This window comes from Lutra lutra, chromosome 7 (genome assembly GCF_902655055.1).
Source record: "Lutra lutra chromosome 7, mLutLut1.2, whole genome shotgun sequence".
Taxonomy (NCBI): Eukaryota; Metazoa; Chordata; class Mammalia; order Carnivora; family Mustelidae; genus Lutra; species Lutra lutra.
In genome coordinates this window covers 144636625-144660734 of record NC_062284.1, presented here as the reverse complement: position 1 = coordinate 144660734, position 24110 = coordinate 144636625, and the positions used below count along the sequence as shown (strand labels likewise).

Here is a 24110-nt window from a genome sequence, read left to right as displayed (position 1 = left end):
TCTATTATCACTCCCATTCATAAACGAACTGAGGCCCAGAGAAGATATGTAGCCGAGTGACACAGCCGGTAAACAGCAGCAACAGGGCTTACAGACGCGCAGAGTAGCTCACCCCAGGACTGTGATATTAAACCGCTGTCTGCTATCCTAACTCTTGAGCAAAGGACACACAGAGGGAGAAGGGCTCAGATAAGAACCGTCCGCACAGCACAGAGAACTAAGCAAGGAAGGCAGGCCAACATCGTCTATGTCGCTTGAATAAAGAAAATAAAACTGGGGTTGATGAAGGAAGTGATGGAAACCAAGGGTAACAGGTGAATGGATGCCTTGCCATAAGCATCATTTGCTTCTATATTCTTGTTTCCATCCGATGGACTAAATGTCCTAAGTATCACTAGTCAGAGTCTCAAACTCAACTGCAAAAAAGGGAAAAATGCAGCTGAAAGTTGCCACGGTAACCTGAGTTCACCCACTCCTCCCTCCTCTAGACACTGCAGGGACTCAGGACACCTTGTGATCTTGCATATTCTATTCAGAGCAAGAGGCTGACACCATAAGGTAGGTTGAGGACAAAGCTATAACCTCAATACAGTTAAAAAAAAAAAAAAATTAACACTTGCAGCAGCATTAGTAATACAAAGGAAACGTGGTACCAATTTCTCTCTCATAACTCAAACTGAGCATACCAAAATTTTCTTCAGGAATTTGATAAATATCGTGGCATCTTCTTTTATTATTAAAATAAGAAACGAGTTATCACTGTAACTCACTGAGAATGGAATTGAGCTTAAATCATTTAAGTAAAGCAATTCTGCCACCTGGTGGGCACAGATATTACTACAGGTGACATTTCAATGATCCCTCTGAGCATCTTGGGGGTTGTGGGGGCATAAGAAACAAGATAAGCCACAGAGACTCTGCGAGAATACAATATAATGAACCAGTCCATTCTAGTCAGTAATAAAATGCACTTTATGAAAATCCTATGTCTTAATATAGTTTTGTTAAAATCCCACTTTACAGAAAAAGCGCCCTGGGCACTCCAATAAATACTACAAAATCCAACCGAGTCTCATAGACAATCTGATCACGTGGAAATAAGAATCAGGAACACCTTCCCATGCCACATGTACTTAAATTCAGCTTCTGGCATCCATTCCCACCTAATCTGCACTTTTGTATTCCCCCTCCTTCCAGTATCCACTGGTATGACTCTAAGTTCTAGCCCTAACTCCCCGTGCTTCCTTTCCTCATCAGCAGAAGACTGAACTGACTATTATGATCTTAAAAGTGGTTCCAGGGCTAACATTTCATGAGTAACTAAAAAACTTGGTAGGGCTCAGGTGGTTGAGGGTCCAGCTCTTGATCTGGGTTCAGGTCAAGATCTCAGGATCATGAGATTGAGACTTCCATCAGGCTCCACACTCAGCAGAGAATCTGCTAGAGATTCTCCCTACCCCTCTTCTCCTCCTCTTACCCCCACCACATATATGCATGTGCGTGCACTAATAAATCTATCTCAAAAAAATTTTCAGGGTGCCTGGGTGGCATTAAGCATCGGTCTTCAGCTCAGGTCATGATCCCAGAATCCTGGGATGCAGCCCCACATAGGGCTCCCTGCTCTGTGGGGAGCCTGCTTCTCCTTCTCCTCCACTCATGCTCTCTGTTGCTATCTCCGTCTCTCTCAAATAAATAAAATCTTAAAAAAAAAAAAAAATCTCCCTCCCCACACCCGTCCCCCGACTCAGGTGCGTGCTCTCTCTAAAATGGATAAACAATCCACCTTCACTCCAGTTCTCATATGCCTGTGAGCCACTCAGAAAGGCGCAGGTAGGATATCCCGTATTTTACAAACTGATCATCACTAGAATGACATTTAGTTGTAATTAAAACCACCTTTCTCTTAAAAATGAGCAAAGCCTATGGCAAAGAACAGATGAACATAGTGACACACTATCCCCTTGCATCTCTCACAGAGAGTCAACCTACCTGACAACTACGTCCCTGAGCAGGCAACTGTGTCCTCAAAATAATTTCATTTGCTCTCACGCGTGTTTTCCGTTTACAGCACGAGCTGAAGGAAACACACTCCAAATAGGTCTGTATCTCCCTGAACGGAAGGCAACACCCCTGACATAGACCCTAGCAGGCAGCAGTGGAAAGAGCCCTGCGTCCTTGGCTTCTATCAGGAACTTGGGAGCTAAACCCATTTCCTCACCTATTTGGCAAGAATGAGGTCAGATATCCTGCTCAAATTCTTTACACAAAGTAATAAAACGGTCAAGATATACAAATGTTAAGTCTTACTAAAATGAGTTCCTCCATAAACGTGTGAGACTCAATTAGAGATGGGATGGGGTGCACTTCCCAACCACAGAATTAGTTTATCCAGAGAAACCCAGCCCTGGAATCCCAGGAGGGCTGTGCCCCAGTCCAGAAGTTCCCAATCCTAAGCGGGGAAAACCAGCTGGTGAACTTCTTTGAAATCCTGTCTCTTGGGCGCCACCCTCTTTTGTCTACACCCACGCGTGTACACGCATGTAAGTTTACGTGTGTCTATGTGCAGAGATGTGTGTGTACAGTTACCATCACACAGGATGGGCACAGAGAAAAGCACACACGTAAAGGCCCGGTCTGGTGATTTTTCAGAAAATGAACACACCTAGATCAAGGAAAAGATCTGACTACACTCAAGACGTTTTGGTTTACTTTCAATGCCCACAGGTGATTCTGAGAATCATGAATTAGAGCATAATATTAATGTGTAAATAACATGAGTTTGATAACATTCCCCATTTCAATGTGATAAAAAGCACCTCAACAAGCACAAATTTTTTAAGTTTAGTATGATAAGATTAGACACTATGAGGACCACAGAAAAAAATGTGCCTTTTATGTTACTACTATATAAAAGGAGGTTTGTGAATTTTAATCATGCAAAAAAATTTCCTTTCAGTGACTGCACAGAAGTGCTCTTTTAAATTACGGACTTCAGGGGCACCTGGGTGGCTCAGTCGGTTAAGTGTCTGACTTCAGCTTGGGTCATGATCTCGGGGTCCTGGGATCCAGACCAGCATTAGGCTCCAACTCCGCAGGGAGTCTGCTTGTTCCTCTCCCTCTGCCCCGCCCCCGTTCTTGCTCTCTCTCAAATAAATAAAATCTTTAAGTATAAGTAATTAAATAAATCACCGACTTCAAGCTCCCATCCTGCAGAGGAGGAGGTGGTCAGAAGGAGTTACAAGGCTACGAGTCCTAGCGACTCCTCACAGACTGGTCTACAAACCTTGAAGTATAGGGACATTTGTCTCTTAACCCTGCCTCTGCCACCCTATACAGACAATGGTTCTTCCCTTAGTACAACCCATCATGTGCAAGGATGCGGGGGATCCCTAAGTGAGACTACAACAGCCAAGGGAAGCACAAAGGGAGGCTGGGTTTTAGCAAGGGCACAGGAACACAAGGCTCTGCCCACAGGAGACTTGATACAAGGTCACTTCCCCTCTGTGGGGCCTGCTTCCTGGAGCTCTGAAAATGGAAGGTCAATTGCACAGTGGCATTGTGAGAATGGGGGAGAGATACAATGACACGCCTGTTGGGAGGGGGCAGGTTTTCCCACTCTAAGTCCTACCCACTTTCAATGCTTAAATCTTGTGGGGATGAGGGTGGGGGTATCTTCATCCAGTAAAGAAACCCAACCTTTTGAAGCAAGTGGCAGAAAGGTGACATTTTATAATTACTATACTTTATATTTGACCATTCTCCACTGATTCCACAAATCTTTGAGGCCCACTGTGTGCCCAGTGCTGCTTATACAGCCATGATTAAAACAGCCCACCCGGGACGCCTGGGTTGCTCAGTTGGTTAAGCCGCTGCCTTCGGCTCAGGTCATGATACCAGCGTGCTGGGATCGAGTCCCACATCAGGCTCCTTGTTCTGTGGGGAGCCTGCTTCTCCCTCTGCCTCTGCCTGCCACTCTGTCTGCCTGTGCTCGCTCGCTCTCTCTCTCTCTCTCTCTCTGACAAATAAATAAATAAATAAATAAATAATCTTAAAAACAAACAAACAAACAAAACAAAACAAAACAAAAAAAAACAGCCCGCCTTGGGCGCCTGGGTGGCTCAGTTGGTTAAGCAACCACCTTTGGCTCAGGTCATGATCCTGGGGTCCTGGGTTCGACTCCCACATTGGGCTGTATGGAGAGGCTGCTGCTGCTTCTCCCTCTCCCTCTGTCTGCCATTCCCGCTTTCACAGAATTCCGTCTGGCTGGAGAGAAATAATTACACAAATAATTAACTCCAGTTGTCGTAAGTGTCACAAAAGAAGAACTATGAATGTACTTAGCTGGGAAACCTGATCTGCAGAATCAAGGGAGGCACTCTTTTCTACTGGAAAAGGAGATTATAAATTCCTGCTTACTCATTTGTTATTTTTAGTAGGGAAAAACTGGAAAAAAAAAAGGAAAAAAATATTCAAGAATGCGGACATGGTTAAATAAATTAAACTATATGATGCGATATTCAGGGATCAAAACTCAGTTTAATGTTTAATAATAGGAAAATTAAAGTTGAAAAACTTATTTACAGTATGACCCATTCGTGCTTAAATTCAGAGTCCACAGAAGCGTACAGAAAGACGTGAAAGCAAAACTTCAATAGTGGCTATATCCATGTGATGAGGTGAGGGGGTTTTAGGCTATTTTTAATAATATAAACAAGCTTGTATGTATATATGTAATTTCTTTCCTGAACTATTTGAGACTATCATAATTATGCCTTGTACTCTGAAATACTCAGCATGTTTCTAAGAGTAGGTATGTTCTCTTACATAACCACAGAACAGTAAATTCAACATTTAAGCAATAATCTGGGTCTGTATTCCAATCTGACCAGTAGACCCCAAAGTAGAGCACATTGTGCTCAAAAATTTGAAAGTAAATACCAGTTATTTCATCCCTACATATATATAACCAATACACATATTTTTAAAAATGTGGACCAAAAAAGTGGACATATATTTTTTAATAGAACCACAATAGCATTATCACACCTAACAAAAATAGCAAAATTCCTTGATATGAGAAACAGTGTTACAGTCACTGGACTATCTAAAATGTGTGAGTGCAACAACAGCAATTACTGGCAAGGGCACGGAGCACATGAATCTCGCATTTTACTGGTAGCAGCATGAACCAGTCTGACCACTTTGGAAAATAATTTGGCATTGATCTCTCATAGCTGAATATCTACATTCCAGATGGCTATCAAGAACCAAGTCACAGGAAGTTCCCAGTAGTAACAGTTATAGAAATAAAAAACTGGAAGCAAAACAGAAAGGATAAATAAATTATAAAATAAGATGATGAGATTCTTTAAGTATAAAAGGATGAGGATCAGACACACTGGCATGATGACAGGGGAAGGTAACCCTTGAGTTTTAGTGGAGGCTTCGAACACAGACTGTAAATCCAGCTCTGCCTTTTCTAGTAAGATCTGAACATTGACCCAACTCTCAAACACTTACGAATAAAAATGATAAAAATAATTTTTACACACTAAAAACAAAACAAACAAAAAAAAACACCCCACAGACTTTTTTTTTAAAGATTTTATTTATTTATTTGAGGAAGGCGGGGGCAGCAGAGGGAGAGGGTGAAGCAGGCTCCCTGGCTCAGCAAGGAGCCCAATGCGGGACTCGATCCCAGGACCCTGGGATCATGACCCAAGCCGAAGGCAGATGCTCAACTGACTGAGCCACCCAGGTGCCCTAAGAAACATCACTTCAGTCACAAGTATCAAGGTCTCTGAAAGCCACTTATTTATAAAAAGCTGAAAATCGGGGCGCCTGGGTGGCTCAGTGGGTTAAAGCCTCTGCCTTTGGCTCAGGTCATGATCCCAGGGTCCTGGGATAGAGCCCTGCATCGGGCTCTCTGCTCAGCAGGGAGCCTGCTTCCCCCTCCCTCTCTCTCTGCCTGCCTCTCTGCCTACTTGTGATCTGTCAAATAAATAAATAAAATCTTAAAAAAAAAAAAAAAGCTGAAAATCAAGGCGAGCATTAGCTTATCCTATCCTTACCTCTGCACACATTGCAGTCAAAGAACTAACAGATTAAGAATTTTAAGTCCACTTCTCCCTCCTGTCAATGACCAGGGCAGGTTCCCATCAGACTGTACAGTACACTCAGACAGGGACTTGTCAGACTCTCTGTTCTTATATTCCCCCAGTGCCTGGCATATACGTATCACTCATATATTTGTGGAGTAAATGGTCATCAGGCGAGTGGCAAAAAAGAAAATGCTGGAGGATTCCAGATGACCCAACATGCAGAACAAAGAGCTGAAAGCCTGTATTTGCGAATCTCCACACAGAGACTGTCCACAGCCCCATCACCTTCTCATTCACTGGACAAGTATTTATTGTATCACCACGTGCTCAGAGGACTGACAAGAGCGGAGCAAACATACCACGTTTCCCACCAGTTTTTAGTAGTGGGACACGAGTAAAAAATACTACGTCAGGTGACGACAGAGGGAATGAAGGCGATGAAGCAGAGTAGGGCAGCCATGTAATCTCTGTTTCATGGCGTCTGACCACAGCGAGTGGTCAAGGAAAGGCACACTCTCGCTGACGCATAACCAACGACCGGGAGGAAGTGCGGGAGCCATGCAGACGTCTGGGAGAAGAGCACTCCCGACAAGGGGACAGAAACGCTCCAGGGAAGATGTTGTGCACGGATTCAGAAGGACCGAAGTGGGGTCAGACTATGTAGGGCCTTATGGGCAACTGTCGGGTCTTCTGATTTTTATACTGAACCGGAAAGGCACTGGAATGTTTGAGAGATTCTTGACATGTACTATGCATTTATATGAATGTTAAAAAATTCACTACATCATCTATGAAACTTCTGCACACAATGTAATTTTGAAAATGTGTTCTGAAGTCAAACATCCGGACATAGAAACATTTGTGTATGTTGTAGGTCTAAGAAGAATCTCCTTCCAAGAAAGCTACAACTTGTTTTAAAATCTCTAATTTGAGTTTGCCTTTTGAAACCTCTTTCAATTCTACATGTCTAACATATTGTATGTATGTTAAATTTTTTATAATTAGCTTAAAAAAAATCACCCAGCTTGACGGTCTGTGCCATGGCTAATGACTTCCCTCCATGTCCATTTTTTTTTTTTTAAAGATTTTATTTATTTATTTGAGAGAGAGACAGTGAGAGAGAGAGCACGAGCAAGGAGAAGGTCAGAGAGAGAAGCAGACTCCCGCGGAGCCGGGAGCCCGATGCGAGACTCGATCCCGGGACTCCAAGATCATGACCCGAGCCGAAGGCAGTCGTCCAACCAACTGAGCCACCCAGGCGTCCCCCATGTCCATTTTAACACTGAGATGCATGCTCACCACTGTACCAGTTTCTCGTTTTTATATAATGAAAATAAGATGCAATCAAACACTTAAATAACTGCAGAAGTACTGATTATATGTAACTTATAACGTACATGATGCATAAATGAGCAGGACCATCTGTTTCACTGATTCCCCAACAGCCGGAGCCCCCCTGCGAATGTCTTCACCCAAGGGCAGTGCAGCGGAGTCTAGGAAACCGGCTTCTTCGGGAAGCGACCCACGGTGGACACAGCTGCTCCGATTCACCTCTTACGGGCGAGTCCAACAACAAAGTCATCCTCGGATCATCCCCCTTCTGAACCTAGCCTCTCTCCTGAAACTGCCTTCTTAGAGCTCTGTCAGGCCACGGTCTTCTATTACATTTGACCGCACTTGCTTTGGTAAACTTTTTTTTTTCATTAAAGCAATAAAGTGAACCAGACTGGGAATAAGATCTGGCCTAACTGTATACATTTCAAAGAAGACAAGACTATCCAGTAAAAAACACCTTCAGAGATTTTTTGCTACTAACGTGTCCACTTTGTTCTGCTAAACGTTCCGCTGCTTCTCTACAGTCTGGGCCTTGGGTAGGTGTGCGTGTAAGGCAGGGTCACAAGGCGAATGGAGAGAGTTCCACGTACTGCACTCAAAGCAGCAGGAGCCCCTCAGAGAGAAGGCTGTCCTGAAGCCCCTGGGTTAGGACAAGCAAGGTAGGCATCTAGGGTGTAGACCAAGTGAGATGAGGAGGGAGTCCCCAAGGAAGGGCAGCCTGAAATGGGGTGGGGTGGGTGCTGACAGGTGGGAGGAGAGGGGGCACCCATGCCCATCCCAGCGGGGACCAGGGAAATGATGGTGTATCACAGATGCCTTGCAGGTATCGATAAAGATGTACGCGAGGACTGGTGGAGTAGTGCAGGTACACACAGACAGGACAGTATCCTGCTTATTTAAAGGCCTGTTAGGGGAGGGAGTGGAGGGATGGGGTAACCGGGTGACGGACATTAAGGAGGGCACATGAAGCGATGAGCACTGAGTATTACGGAAGACTGATGAATCCCTGACCTCCACCTCTGAAACCAGTCATACATTATATGTTAACTGACTGAATTTAAATAAGAATGAATTTTAAAAAGCAACAATGAAAATGTGGTAGAAAATAAAGTTGGAACCAAGAACTTGTTTATCACGGGTGGGTTTTAATAACCACCAAATAATAGATGCTACTACTTTTTGACCTGGAAAAGAAAGTAGAACTATTAAAATAACAATAAGGGTCTGTTAAAGGCCACCCGTCACCCACCCAACCCCACAGTCCTCTGAGCAAGTTCAAACGCCCCTGGCGCCGCCAGTCCAATCAGACCTCCCCTGCGCAGCAGCGGCCTGGTGAGGGCCTCAGCTCTCTCAGCTGGATCAACACTGACTTGCCGCCTCTAGCCCTGGCTCTTCACTAAACCACAAGGCCATCAAGAGTTTCACTGCTTCTCACCTCCCCCAGGACAACCTGTGTCATAGCCAGGCAGGTCTCCAAAACAAAGCACTGCATCTTGTCCCCACATCCTCAGGCCTGCCTGGACGCAAATGCGTCTTTCCCCAGGCTGCAGTGCCGCGTGCACCTTGTCCCACCAGCGACTCTCACACCCCTCCCCATTCTCCCCTGCAGTCAGTTGGCTCCAGTGCTCCCCTTGTTTCTGCCCAGGAAAACGGAGCGCCTTCTGCCAGGTCCCCCCGGGGGGCATCCGAGCACTAACAGTACACAGGAGATGCCTGATGCTATAATTACAACTCAACTGTCCTCATCTCCAATTAGTGAACATTTTTCAGTTTCTCTCACCATCTGCCCAACCTCCAGATTCTACCACTTTTCAACCTTTACTCACTCCTTTGTCCCCTAAATCTCAAGCCATTGTTTCATCAAGTAATCTTCCAGAATTATTTAATATAAACTATTTAATCACATTGTTCTCATCTATGCTACTTGAAATTATTTACATTTCTTCCACATGAAAGGTGTCTTTATAAGGCACATTTCCAGGCATACCCCAAAGACTGGATCCCTCACCGCAGTTTTACTTAGACACAGCCCAAAGCAATTCATGTAACATCACTAATGCTTTAAGAATGTAATTATAGTTTATTAAATGAAGCAGCACATGAAGGCAGATGTGTGTAATAAATGCCATCTGGAGAGCAGAGGTTTAGCCCAAACTTGGCTACTAATTAGCTGTGGGATCTTAAGCATTTGATTTAACTTCTCTAGACCTCAACTTTTGGCATCCAAAAAAGAACTGGACTAAAGGAAATACATATAATTACTTGTTTATATGTTCCTTTTTCCTTCTTTCTGCATTAGAGTATAAGCTTCCTAAACCCCCTACTCCTACTACAGTACCAAGCACACAAAGCTGCTCAATTCAGTATGACCCCAATCGAGATACTTTTGGAAAGAATGTGAAACTATGAGTCTAAATCTCACCTAAAAAATAAATTCATGAGCCAGAAATACCAAAAAGAATAAAAATGGTACAAATCAGGAAACAAATCAATGAAACAAAATCAAGAGTCCAGATATAGACCAAAGTAGACATACAAGTTTAATATAAGTGAAGGGGGAAAGAATTAAATAGGTCCAGATTAGGACAGCATAATGAGAAGGGAGAAGGAGGGGAGGGCAGAAGACACGTAGGTATCTATGTCTGAAACGTGGGAGGGGGAGGGGCTTTTTCGGTATGACGGTATACTACAAGCCACAAATAAGGTTAATAAATTTAAGTACATATAATTCTAAAACACAAATTAAAAAATAAGGTAAGATTTAACTGCTATTTAGAGAAGAATTAAAAGGTCAAAATATGAAGACACTCAATCCTCAGTAATAAGCAATGAAATCCTCTTCTATCCATTCAGCAAAGTTTAAGAAACAATTAATATTCCCATACAGTGAGACACCACCTCATACCCATAAAGATAGATGCTATTAAAAAACAAACAAACAAACAAAGAAACAGAAAATCACAGTTCTGACGAGTTTGTGGAGATACTAGAGCCCGTGCACTGTTGGTAGGAGTGGAAAACGATAACAGCCTCTGCGGAAAATAGAATGGTGGTGTCCCCCAAAAATTAAAAAAAAAAAAAAAAATTATCAAATCCAGCAATTCCACTTCTGAGTATATACCAAAAGAAACGGAAGCAGGTCCCCAAAGAGGCCTTTGCACACCGTAGTCACAGCAGCAGCATTCCTGGGAACCAGAACACAGAAACAACCCAGGTGCCCATCAACAGATAATGGAGACAAAGGCGGTCTATCCACTAGTGCAGTGGAATATCGTTCAGTCATAAAAATGAAGGAAACTGACACAGGCTACAATGGGGATGAAACGTGAGGACACTATGCCGAGTAAAATAAGCCAGTCACCAAAACAGTATACTTCCACTTATATGAAATACCCCGAGTGGTCAAATTCAGTGAGTCAGAAAGTAGAACGGTGGTTGCCACATGCTGGGGGGAAGGGAAAATGCAGACTTGGGTTCTTTAGTGAGTACGCAGTTCCAGTTTTTCAGATGAAAGGAGTTCTAGAGGGAAGCCTGGGTGACTCGGTTAAGAGTCTGCCCTTGGCTCAAGTCACAATCCCGGGGTCCTGGGATCAAGTCCTGCATCAGGCTCCCTGCTCAGCACATGCTTCTCCCTCTGCCTGCTGCTCTCCCTGTTTGTGCACTCACTCCCCGCCCACTCTGATAAATAAATAAATAAAATATTTGGGGGGGAAAAAGCTCTAGGGGTTGGGTGCCCAACAATATGAATGTACTTAATACCATTACACATTTAAAAATGGTTAAGATCGAAATATAAATCAACATATTTCATTTGCTGTTATAATTTCACAATAAAATTTACTTGGAATGAAAGAAATGGTTAATATGGTAAATTTTACACTGTATTTTACCATAATTAAAAATAATTTTTAAAAAAGTTTTAAGAAAAAAAAATATACCCAATAATGGGGACATTCTGGAAAAGCAGCACACTCCTTTAATGCTTCAGATGACACATGGAAAATATTTATAAATGTAAAATGTACACACCATTGGACCCAGCAACCCCATTTCAATGATGTTCACAGCAGCACTGTTTACACATGCTTAACTATGAAACACTCATATTATATGACCATTAAAAAAAAGTAAGTGTAGGGGCACCCGGGTGGCTCAGGGGGTTAAGCCTCTGCCTTTGTCTCAGGTCATGATCTCAGGGTCCTGGGATCGCGCCCTGCATTGGGCTCTCTGCTCAGCAGGGAGCCTGCTTCTCCCTCTCTCTCTGTCTGCTTCTCTGCCTACTTGTGCTCTCTCTCTGTCAAATAAATAAATAAAATCTTTAAAAAAAAAAAGTGTATAGGGACTAACAGACGCCCAGAATATTAACATAACACTGATTAACTTGACAGATGTAGAGTATTTTTTTTTAAGATTTTATTTATTTGACAGGCAGAGAGGCAGGCAGAGAGAGAGGAGGAAGCAGGCTCCTTGCCGAGCAGAGAGCCCGATGTGGGGCTCGATCCCAGGACCTGGAGATCATGACCCAAGCCGAAGGTAGTGGCTTAACCCACTAAGCCACCCAGGCGCCCCAGATGTAGAGTATTTTTAAGTTGTGCGCATGTTTTTTTTTTTATTTAAAATAAAATAAAATATATACTTATTTAGAGTGGCCAAAATCCAAAATACTGATAACACTAAGTACTTACAGGACCCAGAGCAACAGGAACTCTCATTCATTGCTGGCAGGAATGTAAAATGGCACAGACACTTCAGAAGACAGTCTTGGTCTCTCTCAAATATAAAAATAAAATTTAAAAAGGGGTGCAGGAACCTGGTTGGCTCAGTCAGTTGAGCATCTGCCTTCACCTCTGTCTTGATCCCAGGGCCCCTCTCCCTCTGCCCCTCCCCAATGCTTGTTCTCTCTCTCTCTCAAATCAAATCAAATCAAATCAGACAGTCTTGCAATTTCTTACAAAATTAAAATGTATTCTTAACAGATAATCCAGCAATCCTGCTCCCTGGTATTTACCCCAAAGAGCTGAAAACTTATGTCCAAACTAAAACCGGCATATACACGTCTATAGCAGCAATAAATTATATTACATTCATAACTGCCAACACTTGGAAGCTACCAGATGCGCTTCAGTAGGTGAACGGGTGAACACACTGTGGTCCATCCAGATAATGGAATGCTGTTGAGCACCAAAGAGAAAATGAGCCATCAGGACATGGAGGAAGCTCAAATGTACATTATTATTAAGTCAAAAGAGCCAACCTGAAAAGGCTACATACTACTTCATTCCAGGTGAATGTCAGTTCTGGAAAAGATAAAACTATGGAGGCAGTAAAACGATCAGTAGTTGCCAAGAGTTACAGGGCTGGGAGGGATGCACAGGCAGACCACAGAGAACTTCTAGGGCAGGAAAACTATGCAGTACGAAATTACAATAGTGAATACATGTCCTTATACATCTGTCAAAACCTCCAGAATGCACAACACAAGAACGAATCTTAATGTAACCTAGGACACTTGGGTAACAATGATGCATCAGTGTAGGCTCACGGATAACAAGCTGACCCTTCTGGTAGGAGAGGTCCACAGTGGGGGGGGGGGGGGGGGGGGGGGGGTGTGCACGTGTGGGGCAAAGTATATGGGGAATCTCTGTACTTTCTACTCAATTTGGCTGTGAACCTAAAACTACTCTAGAAATTAAATCTATTCTTAAAAAAGAAAAAAGAAGAAATAATGTATTTGCCCCTTGACCTAGGAACTCTATTTCTACAGATTTATCATCCCTACGGCTTTTTAGTTTAAAAACCAAGAAACAGGGACGCCTGGGTGGCTCAGTTGGTTAAGCAGCTGCCTTCGGCTCAGGTCATGATCCTAGCGTCCTGGGATCGAGTCCCACATCGGGCTCCTTGCTCATCAGGGAGCCTGCTTCTCCCTCTGCCTCTGCCTGCCATTCTGTCTGCCTGTGCTCGCTCTCTCTCCCTCTCTCTCTCTCTCTCTGACAAATAAATAAATAAATAAATAAATAAAATAAAAAAAAATAAAAACCAAGAAACAGACTCTTAACTATAGAGAACTAACGATTACCAGAGTGGGGGTGGGGGGGAGCACGATGCAAGAAATAGGTGATGGACACCTTGGGACAATGAGCACCAGGTGATTAAAATAAAAACTTAAAACAATTAAGTAAGTCTAAACAAGAAAGAAGAACTGAAAGACTTCAAATATCCAGTTACAGAATGAATAAGTAATGGGAATAAAAGGCACAGCCTAAGGAATACAGCCGGTGGTACTAGAACAGTGTTTTACGGTGACAGATAAGAGCCACACTTCTGCGAGCACAACGTAATGTACACAGACTTCTTGAATCACTACATTGTACATCTGGAAGTAACATAACATTGTGTGTCAACTATACTTCAATTTTGTAAAAATGATTAAATTATGGGACACCCATTACTTGTTATTTAAAAACTAGGTAACTGTAAATGTACTGAGGCAGAACAGAGTCCCAGATAGATTGTTAAGAACAAACTGCTGAAAAGCTCATACTTTGTGATTAAAAAATTTATATATTAATATGTATAAAAATATTGGGGAGGGCACCTGGGTGACTCAGTCGATTGACCGTCTGCCTTTGGCTCAGGTCATGATTAGGGTCCTGGGATGGAGTGTGGCCCCCCCATCACATCAGGGTCCCTGCTCAGTGGAGAGTCTGCTTCTCCCTCTCCCTCTGCCCCTTACCTCAACTCAAGTTCTTTCTTTCTCTACTCCATTCTCAAATAAATAAATAAATAAATGATCTTAAAAAAAAAAAAAAAGTACATATATTATACACAGTGACTATGAGGATGATAATTGTCTACATTATATATTCTGTGTTGTATGAAATTTCTACAACAGCATTCATTTTAATAACCACAAAATAATTTTGCAAACTTACAGTTTAACACTAAGAGGCACAGCTCTAAAACAGCTACTTGAGAAGAAAGAAACCAACGCAAGAAAAACCAGAGATCGACAGGTCTCTTAACATGAGGCATATCTGCCAGCAATCTAAACATGTTTCAAATCTCCTATTCCTACGCAGAGTGAGAACCAATGCTGGACAACCAAGATTTACACATTCTTTGAAAATGAAGAACGTCAAAAAGAAAAGCCTTCTTTTTTGCCCATATATGGTAGGGCAGGGAGCTGAGGGGAAATAATAGGTGTGCAAATGGAAAAAATTATACCCTGCCCACATTCATACTACAATCACACTGTAAGGCCTAACTGGGATTAGACTACTAGACAAGGACTGGAGGGTCCCCAAAGCTCCACAAACAGGAGCCTACTAAGTGGAACCTAAGTCACGTCAGGATACCACATCGTGTTTACATCCTCACCCCTAAGCGGCTGGGCAAGTTCCTGATAACCCCACACCCCATTCCTAGAGCGCATCCTAAGAAAAGACTAAAAACACAACAGAAACAAAAAATGAAAGAGGAAAAGCTCTAGGAGTCAGTTTTTCACTATAGCTTTCTTTTTAAAATTTTTTTGTTGTTATTGTTAAGATATAATGTATTATTTACCCCAGGGGTACAGGTCTGTGAATCATCAGTCTTAACACAATTCACAGTACTCACCATAGCACATAACCCTCCCCAGTGTCCATCCCCCAGCTACCCTATCCTTCCCACCCCGTCTCCACCTCCAGCAACCCTCAGTTTGTTTCCTGAGATTAAGAGTCACTTATGGCTTGTCTCTCTCTGGTTTCATCTTGTTTCATTTCACTACAGCTTTCTTTTATAACAGCCAACAACTCAGAAACAATGTTAATTTTCAAGAGAAGGAGATTAATAAATACATCCATCTACCCATATGATGGACATGGTAATTTAACAACCAATGTGGGAAATGCTTAGGTCAGTATCAGGAAAACAATACACAGACATATACACACCCACATCATCTCAATTATATAAATATGCACACAAGAAAGAGGACTGGGAAAAATCCCAAAACGTTTACAACAGTTATCTCTGGGTAATGGAATAATGTGTGAGCTGATCCTTCTTTATTATTTCCTGTATCTTCTAAACTCTCAACAATATAGAAATGTTACTTGCATATTGGCTTTAAAAGTTTCAAGTTTTAAAGGCTTACATTAAAACTGCGAATTTATTTTAGGCAATACCATTGCTTAAAAATCAACTAACTTTTCACATTCTGCTCTTTTCTTCCAGGTCTAGGAAAAATAAGAGAATATCAAAATGACATTCCGACTCCACAGATGTCAACAGGTAACACAACCACAAAGGGCACGATCGACTGTGAACTGTAGGAACAGAAGGAGCGCGGCAGAAGCACAGAACACTGCGAGTTAACGAGTTCTCCCAGAGAGAGGCACTCAGCATGAACCAGGGTGAAATCAGCACACCTGGATACTGCTACTGGCTTCACCACTTACTATCTGTGTCAGTCTCATAAACCTCTTTGACTGTGGAATGCCATCTGCAAAATGGGGACAGAAATTTCCTCTTGGGTTGCTGTGAAGAGTGAATGCATTTTAGTGCAGTGCCTGCCACAAAGCTTAGTTGAATGCTCATGGTTCTGGATAGTTGGTTCTGGGCACCATCATTTCATATGGGGACTATGACCAACTGGAACATACCAGGAGTGCAAAAGAGAGACCTGAAAACCAAACCATCTGAAAAACATCTGAAACAACCATGCTGGTTTAGCCTGGACTGCGATGGTAAAGGGCGTGGGATGACGGAACATCTCAAAGACTCATCAGAAAGCAGACCTATTTAGCAGAGTTCAGAAAAGTAAAGGTTTAAAAATTACAGGGAGGCAGATTTTCAGCTTTCTGTCAAAGAGAATATGTTCAAAAAAGGAATAGATTGCTTTTACAAGTCAATGCAAGTACTCAAAGGGGAAATAAACACACAGGAAGTACTTAAAAGGTCTTTCCCAGCACAGTAAAGACATCAGAAATGCCAATACACTTCCTTTTGCTATTTTGTTCTTCATTATAAACTCATTAAGCAGCAGCCTGATAGAGGCAAAATTAAGATACTCTTAAAATCAGATTAGAATGAGATTATTTTATTACTGCTAAATTCAGCATTATTAAGAGTAGATGAACTTCTTGTATTCCATGGAGGGGACTGTACAAAAAAGAATCGTTTCTGGTCAAAATTAAACCTGTTTCTTTACCATATGAGCTCTTTGCACCTTAAATGTGCTAACACGGATACTGAATATACAAGAGGAGAATATTTAATACATATCCTCTCTCATACTTATTTGACAGTGGAAACTGGCCAACATCTATTTTAATACTAGAAAACACACTTTGGGAAATCCTGATCAAAGCCTAAAAATCTGAGCCTTTACTCACAATTGAACAGTTTCCTGATAACATTTACCGCTGGCGGCTTCCCAAGCCTGACCCTTATTTTAGAGCACTGATTCTTAACCTATTTTTGTCAAAGACCCCTTTGAAAATCCAGAAAAACAAACATACACCCAAAAAACCTTGCATGAGATTTCTAAGTTCACAAATCCCCATAAATTCCATCCATGAACCTCCACTGAAAAATTTTCCGAAAGGGAATTTAGTTTTTCTTCTCTAAGTTACAAAGCAAATTAAAACTTTGAAAATTCCAAAGACTTATGGTAATATATCTGATACAAAATTTTGCTGATATCATTTGAACAGAGGGGAGAGAAAAGGTGAAAAATTAAACTCTGAATATACAATTAATATTACTAATAGCTATAGGACCCTTATTCCCCCAAAATAATATTCAAAGTAGCTCAGGGCATTCATCCTAATATATTTTTAAACTGATAAAACAGAATCAGTTCAATAGTTCTCCTTCTAGCTAGGCTGAAGACTTACAGTATAAATAAAGCCTGTTTCCAATAATATGCATTTTGCCCTTTGTAACCCTTCAATTAGAAATTTATAAATCTGTAAATTCCCAACTGAGGGAGCTTTACACTGCATTTTAATTTTCTTTCCACTCTAAGCTTTTCCTCCTAGTTACTCCAGGATTAGCCTATACAGCATTTTGAAAAAAAAAAAAAAAAAAAAAAAAAAAAAGAATATTATGAAACCACTGGTTAAGAATCTTTAAGTCCTTATGACAAGCCACAGTAAATAAAGAAATGCACACTTTCAAACTTAAATGTAAGAAAACTATAATGTGTATAGGGACTTTTAGCTATAAAACTGACTTTAAAACATTGCATTAAATAAGAAGAAAGAGGGAAAATAAAAGTCCTTTAAAACTTACATTTTGCTTCTGATAGATTCTGATTAGGTGACCAGACCAGCATGCCAAGATTGTCTCGTTCTTGACTGCGTCTTGCTAGTTTGGCTTGGGAGAAATTTAAAAAAAAAAAAAAAAAAAATTCTTATTATAATTTAACAGACATAATAAGCAATGATTAACAGCACCATTCTGGTCTTTTAATCCTTGGAACATGGTGACACCACCCACCTTTTACTGAAATCTGCCCCAATGGAACCTGCACTTATCATCACGGGGTGAGCATGGCCCTCAAGTCTGCCAACGTGTATTTACTTCTAAGCCCTCTACTATTAACAAACAGGTTTATTATTCTCATTTGCGAGGTGAAGAAATGAAACAGGTCATTTAGTAGAAGGTGGTAGTCAGGACTGAACTCAGGCACAACAGCTACACTGGCCAGGGGTTTAAGGCACTGTATACAAAGACACTCTGCTTGCAGACATGGGACATCCAAAAGGGAAGCCTCAAAGATTCTTTGAAAATATGTACACTTTGGGGCGCCTGGGTGGCTCAGTGGGTTAAGCCTCTGCCTTTGGCTCAGGACTCCTCACTGGCAGAGAGCCCAACATGAGGCTCGATCCCAGGACTCTGGGATCATGACTTGAAACAAAACCAAGAGTTAGAAGCTCAACAAACTGAGCCACCCAGGTGCCCCTGAAAGCAAACTTCTTAAATATACTCAAATTCTTGAAAATCTATGATACAAAATAGCAGACCAAAGGTTTAAAAGTGGCAGGTGTTGAGCTCACATGTATAACTGGATTAACCACAAGCAACAGTCATATACTACAACAGAGACATTTAAATGTTATCTTCAAAAGGCACAGAGGAGTGGAGACATTCAGAGGCTCACTAACAAGCCTTTTACACAGATTAGGCCCAAACTCATTCATTCCAAAAGTACTCTTACCTTTGTTTTTTCTTTTTCCTTTTTTTAAGATTTTATTTGAAAGAAAGAGAAAGAGAGAGTAGAAAGGGCACGCCCACTAAAGGCTCACAAAGCCTGGTGTAAGAATTCCTGTTTTCTATGAAACTGCCAGATCTCTAACCTTTAATTTTATCTATTAGTGTGTTCTAGGTTTTATAAAGAAAGAGATTTTTGGCAAAATCTAGGGGCAGTTACATTAAGGAAAAACAATGGGATGGTGGAAGGGAAAGACCCGAAGTGTGGACACTATGAATCAGGCAAGGTGGGAACAGGGAATCTACATTGAAAAGGCAGAATTAAAAATGTCTTATTCACAGACAACATGATCATCTGTGTAGAGAATCTACAAATAGTTACTAGAACAAATGAGTTTAGCAACGCTGCAGGAAACAAGATCAATAATTTTTTATTAAAAGTAAAAATCAAAATAGTTAATAAAAATCAAAATTGAAGAATACCTCTTTCAGGAGTTAATAAAGTTAATAAAAGTTAATAAAAATCAAAACTGAAGAATATCCCTTTCATCCCTACTCCCCCTTAGGGATCTGATACAACATATACACTAAAAGCTATAAAACATTTCTGAGAGAAACTAAAAAAGATCTAAGCAAATGGGAAGACATACCATGTAAATGGATCAAAAGACACAATATTAACATTCTCTCCAAATTGCTCTACAGATTTACTGCAATCCCAGTCAAACATCCCAGCACATGTTTATGTAGGAACTGAAAAACATCCTAAAAGTCATACAGGAGCACAAGGTACCTAAAGAGCCAGAGCAGCTTTGAGCGGAGCCAGCTGGAAGGCCCACTGGATCAAAGCTAGTTAAGATTCAGTAATGCGGACAGTGCTGCCGCCGCGCACAGGGAAGTGAACTAGTGTAACGGAGTCCGGAAACAGAACCACACATACAAGGTCAACGATTATCCACAGAGGCACAAAGGCAAAATCCAATGGAGAAAAATAATCTTTTTAACAAATGATGCTAGAACACAATGGATACTCATATTTCAAAAAATGAACATGGGTCCATACTTTACATATACAAATATACAAAAATTAACTCAAAACTGATGATACAACTAAATGTAAACCAGAAGTTATAAAACTGCTAGAGGAAAACATGAAAAAAACCTTTTAGGGGTGTGTGGGTAGCTCAGTTGGTTAAGCGTCCAATTCTCGATTTCTATTCAGGTCACAATCTCAGGGTTGTGAAATCAAGCCCTGTGTGGGGCTCAGGACTCAGGTGAGAATCTCATCTGCTTAAGATTCTCTCTCCTCTGCCCCTCCCCTTGCTCCCACCCATGTGCTCTCTAATATAAATAAATAAATCTTAAAAAACAAAAAAACAAAACAACCTTCTGAACTTAGGTTAGAAAAGATCTTAGATAAAACACCAAAAGCAGGGGCGCCTGGGTGGCTCAGTGGGTTAAAGCCTCTGCCTTCAGCTCAGCTCAGGTCATGATCTCAGGGTCCTGGGATCGAGCCCCGCATCGGGCTCTCTGCTCAGCGGGGAGCCTGTTTCCCTCTCTCTCTCTCTCTCTCTCTCTACCTGCTTCTCTGCCTGCTTGTGATCTCTGTCAAATAAATAAATAAAATCTTAAAAAAAAAACAAAACACCAAGAGCACAATCCATAAAAGAAAAAAAAAAAATCCATAAATTTGGGCTTCATCCAAAGTAAGAACTTCTGCTCCTCAAGTGACCCTTTTAAGGAAACGAAAAGTCAAGCCAAAGACTAAGAAATTACAAATCATGTATCTGATAAAGCCTTGTATCCAGAATCTGCAAAGAGCCCTCAAAATTCAACATTAAGAAATGATATTGTTAAATAACAAAAATGGGCAAAAAAATTTGAATAAACCTCCAATATGCCTCCAAAGAAGGCATAAGGATAGCAAATAAGCACATGGAATAGAAAGATATGCAAATTAGTCACTAGAGAAAGGCAAATTAAAACCATTCACGATTTCAAAACAAACTTATTAAGAGTATAAAACTAAGAAGACAGACAATATCAAGGTTTGGCAATAATGTGGAGGAACTAGAACATCTAATGGGGGGAAAGTGTGGCAATTTCCTAAAATTGTCACATACCACTCAATGGAATAATTTTTCTTGGCAACTTCTCTTAAAAAAAAAAAAAAAAGGAACTACTTAAACATACAAATGAATCTCAAAGTAATTATGCTGAGTGAAAGAGTTACAAATAAAGGTGGAGGGGGTTAGAAAGTATTCTGTAGTGCTGGACAGGACTTGATGGTTAACAGTATGAATTCCTCGTTTTCGATGTCCACTGAGAGGGCCTTGCTGCAATCCAGCAATAATGAGCACATCTAGCTCCCATATCTCGATTCTAAATACCATTCACTTATAAAAGAAACCAGGTCTCCTTGGAGAAATGGGTGATTCCACGACTAGGACAGGAAATGGATAAGATGACCCTAGAATATCCTGTTATGCCAAAAGGTAAGAAAATGTTCAAAGAATGATGGGCTCAGTCTCCCCCAGGCCAAATCTAGAACTTAAGCAAAAACTTAAATGACAGCAATAAAATAACAATCTGTGAGTCCATATTGATAGAAAACAAAAGGACAGACAGGTTGAGCAAAAGGGGAGGCCAGAACAGTGAGGTCAAGGTTGGAAGCTGCACACCGCTGTCTTACTGTAGAAAGGAACAGTGTGGTATTGGCAAAAAAACAGATACACAGATCAGTGGCACAGGAGGCAGTTCAGAAACAGACTCATAAATAAATCCGATCAAACACTTTGTGACGGAGATGCAAAAGCAATTCAACGCAGAGAGCATTCAGTTCAACACCCGTTCAACAAAGGGGATTTTCACAACTCGATCTCCGTATGCAAAAAAAGAAGAAAAAAGGAAAAGAAAAGTGAACGCTAGACCTATACCTCACACCTTATAAAATTTTTATTCAAAATGGGCATTCCATACACTGGAATACTACAGAGCAATAAAAACAAACACACTACTGATACACGGCCGGATCTCCCACACAGCACACCCAGTGAAAGCAGCAAGTCGCCGAAGGTTACATATTCTACGATTCCATTTATATGACGTTCTGAGAAAGGTGAAACTATAATGATAGGAAAAAGATCAATGTTCCAAGGGTCAGAAGTAGGAGGAAGGCTAAGAACTGTACAAGATAATGTTTTGAAGAGATTAAACTGTTCTGTATCCCAACTGTGATGGTGGTTGCATGAACTATGCTTATTTCAACATTCACAAATAAGTACACCAATTTACACTGTGTGTGAACTGAAGAATACAAATATGATGAAAACAAAACAGTGTAGGGCGCCTGGGGTGTGGCTCAGTGGGTTAAGCCTCTGACTTCGGTTCAGGTCATGATCTCAGGGTCCTGGGATTGAGCCCCCCATCAGGCTCTCTGCTCCGCGGGGAGCGTGTCTCCCCCTCTCTCTCTGCCTGCCTCTCTGCCTACTTGTGGTCTCTGTCAGATGACTAAATAAAATCTTAAAAAAAAAAAAAAAGCAAAAAAAAAAACAAAGCAGTGTCATTAATTTCTGGATTGGTACTCATGCCTTCTGAAGGTGCTAACTGTGAAGCTGCTCTCTTTGTTTTAAGGTCAACTGCCAAGTTTTAAAAACCTTAAAAAATAACCCAGACCTGAAGTAGAACGATTACAAGGAAACTAAAATTACCAGCTTCCATGACTGGGGAGAAGAAAGAGAACGCACTAGTGAGAATGTACCTTCAGCACAACTACTTTAGAAAGTTGGCGTCGTATGATGAAATATGGATACCCAGCAAACCAGCAATCCATCTCTAGATATAAAATACATACAATAGCAATGTTTGTCAAATTACAGGTCAGACCTATGAAGTTAATTCACTGGTCCCTAATCAACATTTTTTTTAAATTAAGAATACAAAGCATCAGCACATTGCTTAAGTATGTATATAAGCTATTAGTTAAGATTTCTTACACACACACACACACACACACACACACACACACACACTCTCTCACTACTAGTTTGGTTCTCTGGAGAACTCTGACTGACATGATTGTTACCGGAGGCTTGTTTATGGTTCTCAAATACAGGAAAAATTTAAAAGTCTTATCAATGGGAATTGGCTAAACCATAGCATATGCAGTCAAAGGAATTAAATACAGAATATAAAATTCATCAGATGTGCAGATATCAACAATTTTGATTCCAAAAAGTCACAGGAAATATATAATATTATGATGTAAATATTAAAAATATAGGGCGCCTGGGTGGCTCAGTGGGTTAGGCCTCTGCCTTCGGCTCGGGTCGTGAACCCCGGGGTCCTGGGATAGAGTCCCGTATCAGGCTCTATGCTCAGCAGGGAGCCTTCTTCCCCCTCCCCCTTTGCCTGCCTCTTTGCCTACGTGCGATCTCTCTCTCTCTGTCAAAATAAATAGAGTCTTAAAAAAAAAAAAATATATATATATATATATATTAAAAAATATATAAAACTGATGCTACATGTTATTAGGGCTACATACATTTATTTTTTTAAAAGATTTTATTTTGGGGCACCTGGGTGGCTCAGTGGGTTAAAGCCTCTGCCTTCAACTCAGGTCATGATCTCAGAGTCGTGGGATCGAGCCCCGTGTCGGGCTCCCTGCTCAGCAGGGAGCCTGCTTCCCCCTCTCTCTCTGCCTGCCCCTCTGCCTACTCGTGATCTGTCAAATAAATAAATAAAATATTAAAAAATAAAAGATTTTTTTCCTCCTCAGAGCAGGGAACCCAATGCAGAACTTGATCCCAGGACCCTGGGATCATTCCATGAGCTGAAGGCAGTCGATTAACAAACTGAGCCACCCAGGCACCCCAATGGTACACACATTTAAAGTATAAAATGTGCATGATAAAAACATTAAAAACTCCAGAAACGGCCACTCGAAGAGCGGATGATCTTGCTTGGCCTGTTACCTGTAATGCTTCATTGCTTTCTGCAAATCTGAGTGGTAGATAGGTAAATATTTTCTGGTGGATTCTATGTTATAAAATTTTGAAACATTTTTCAGAAGGGTTTTTTATTTTTGTTTTTTTTTAAGATTCTTATTTATTTATTTGACAGAGATCACAAGTAGGCAGAGCAGCAGGAGGGGGTGGGGTGGGGTGGGGGGGAGGCAGGCTCCCTGCTGAGCAGAGAGCCCAATGCAGGGCTTGATCATGACCTGAGCCCAAGGCTAAGGCTTAACCCTCTGAGCCACCCACGTGCCCCTGGAAGGGTTTTTTTTTTTGTCTATTTGGAAGGGTTTTTTTTTTTTTTTTAAGCCTTCACTGTGTGATCTGATGTTACCTAACATCGCTCCTATGTGCCAGCGGAGAATCATCTTGTTCCACGTTAAGCGAAATACTCAGCATATTTTCTGTTCTGCCCGGAAACCCTGAATTAGTTCTCATTCTCCAAGGCTTACTGTATTTGTTA

General features: G+C 41.2%; 1 protein-coding gene across 1 annotated transcript in view; it reads right to left on the bottom strand.

The window, feature by feature from the left end:
* RCOR1 (REST corepressor 1) overlaps positions 1–24110 on the bottom strand; it is a 120366-nt gene that overhangs the window by 27903 nt on the left and 68353 nt on the right. Inside the window, exon 3 of the mRNA XM_047735775.1 lies at positions 17715–17798. Within this exon, the coding sequence (XP_047591731.1) occupies positions 17715–17798 (84 nt within the window). The remainder of the gene's footprint in view (positions 1–17714; positions 17799–24110) is intronic.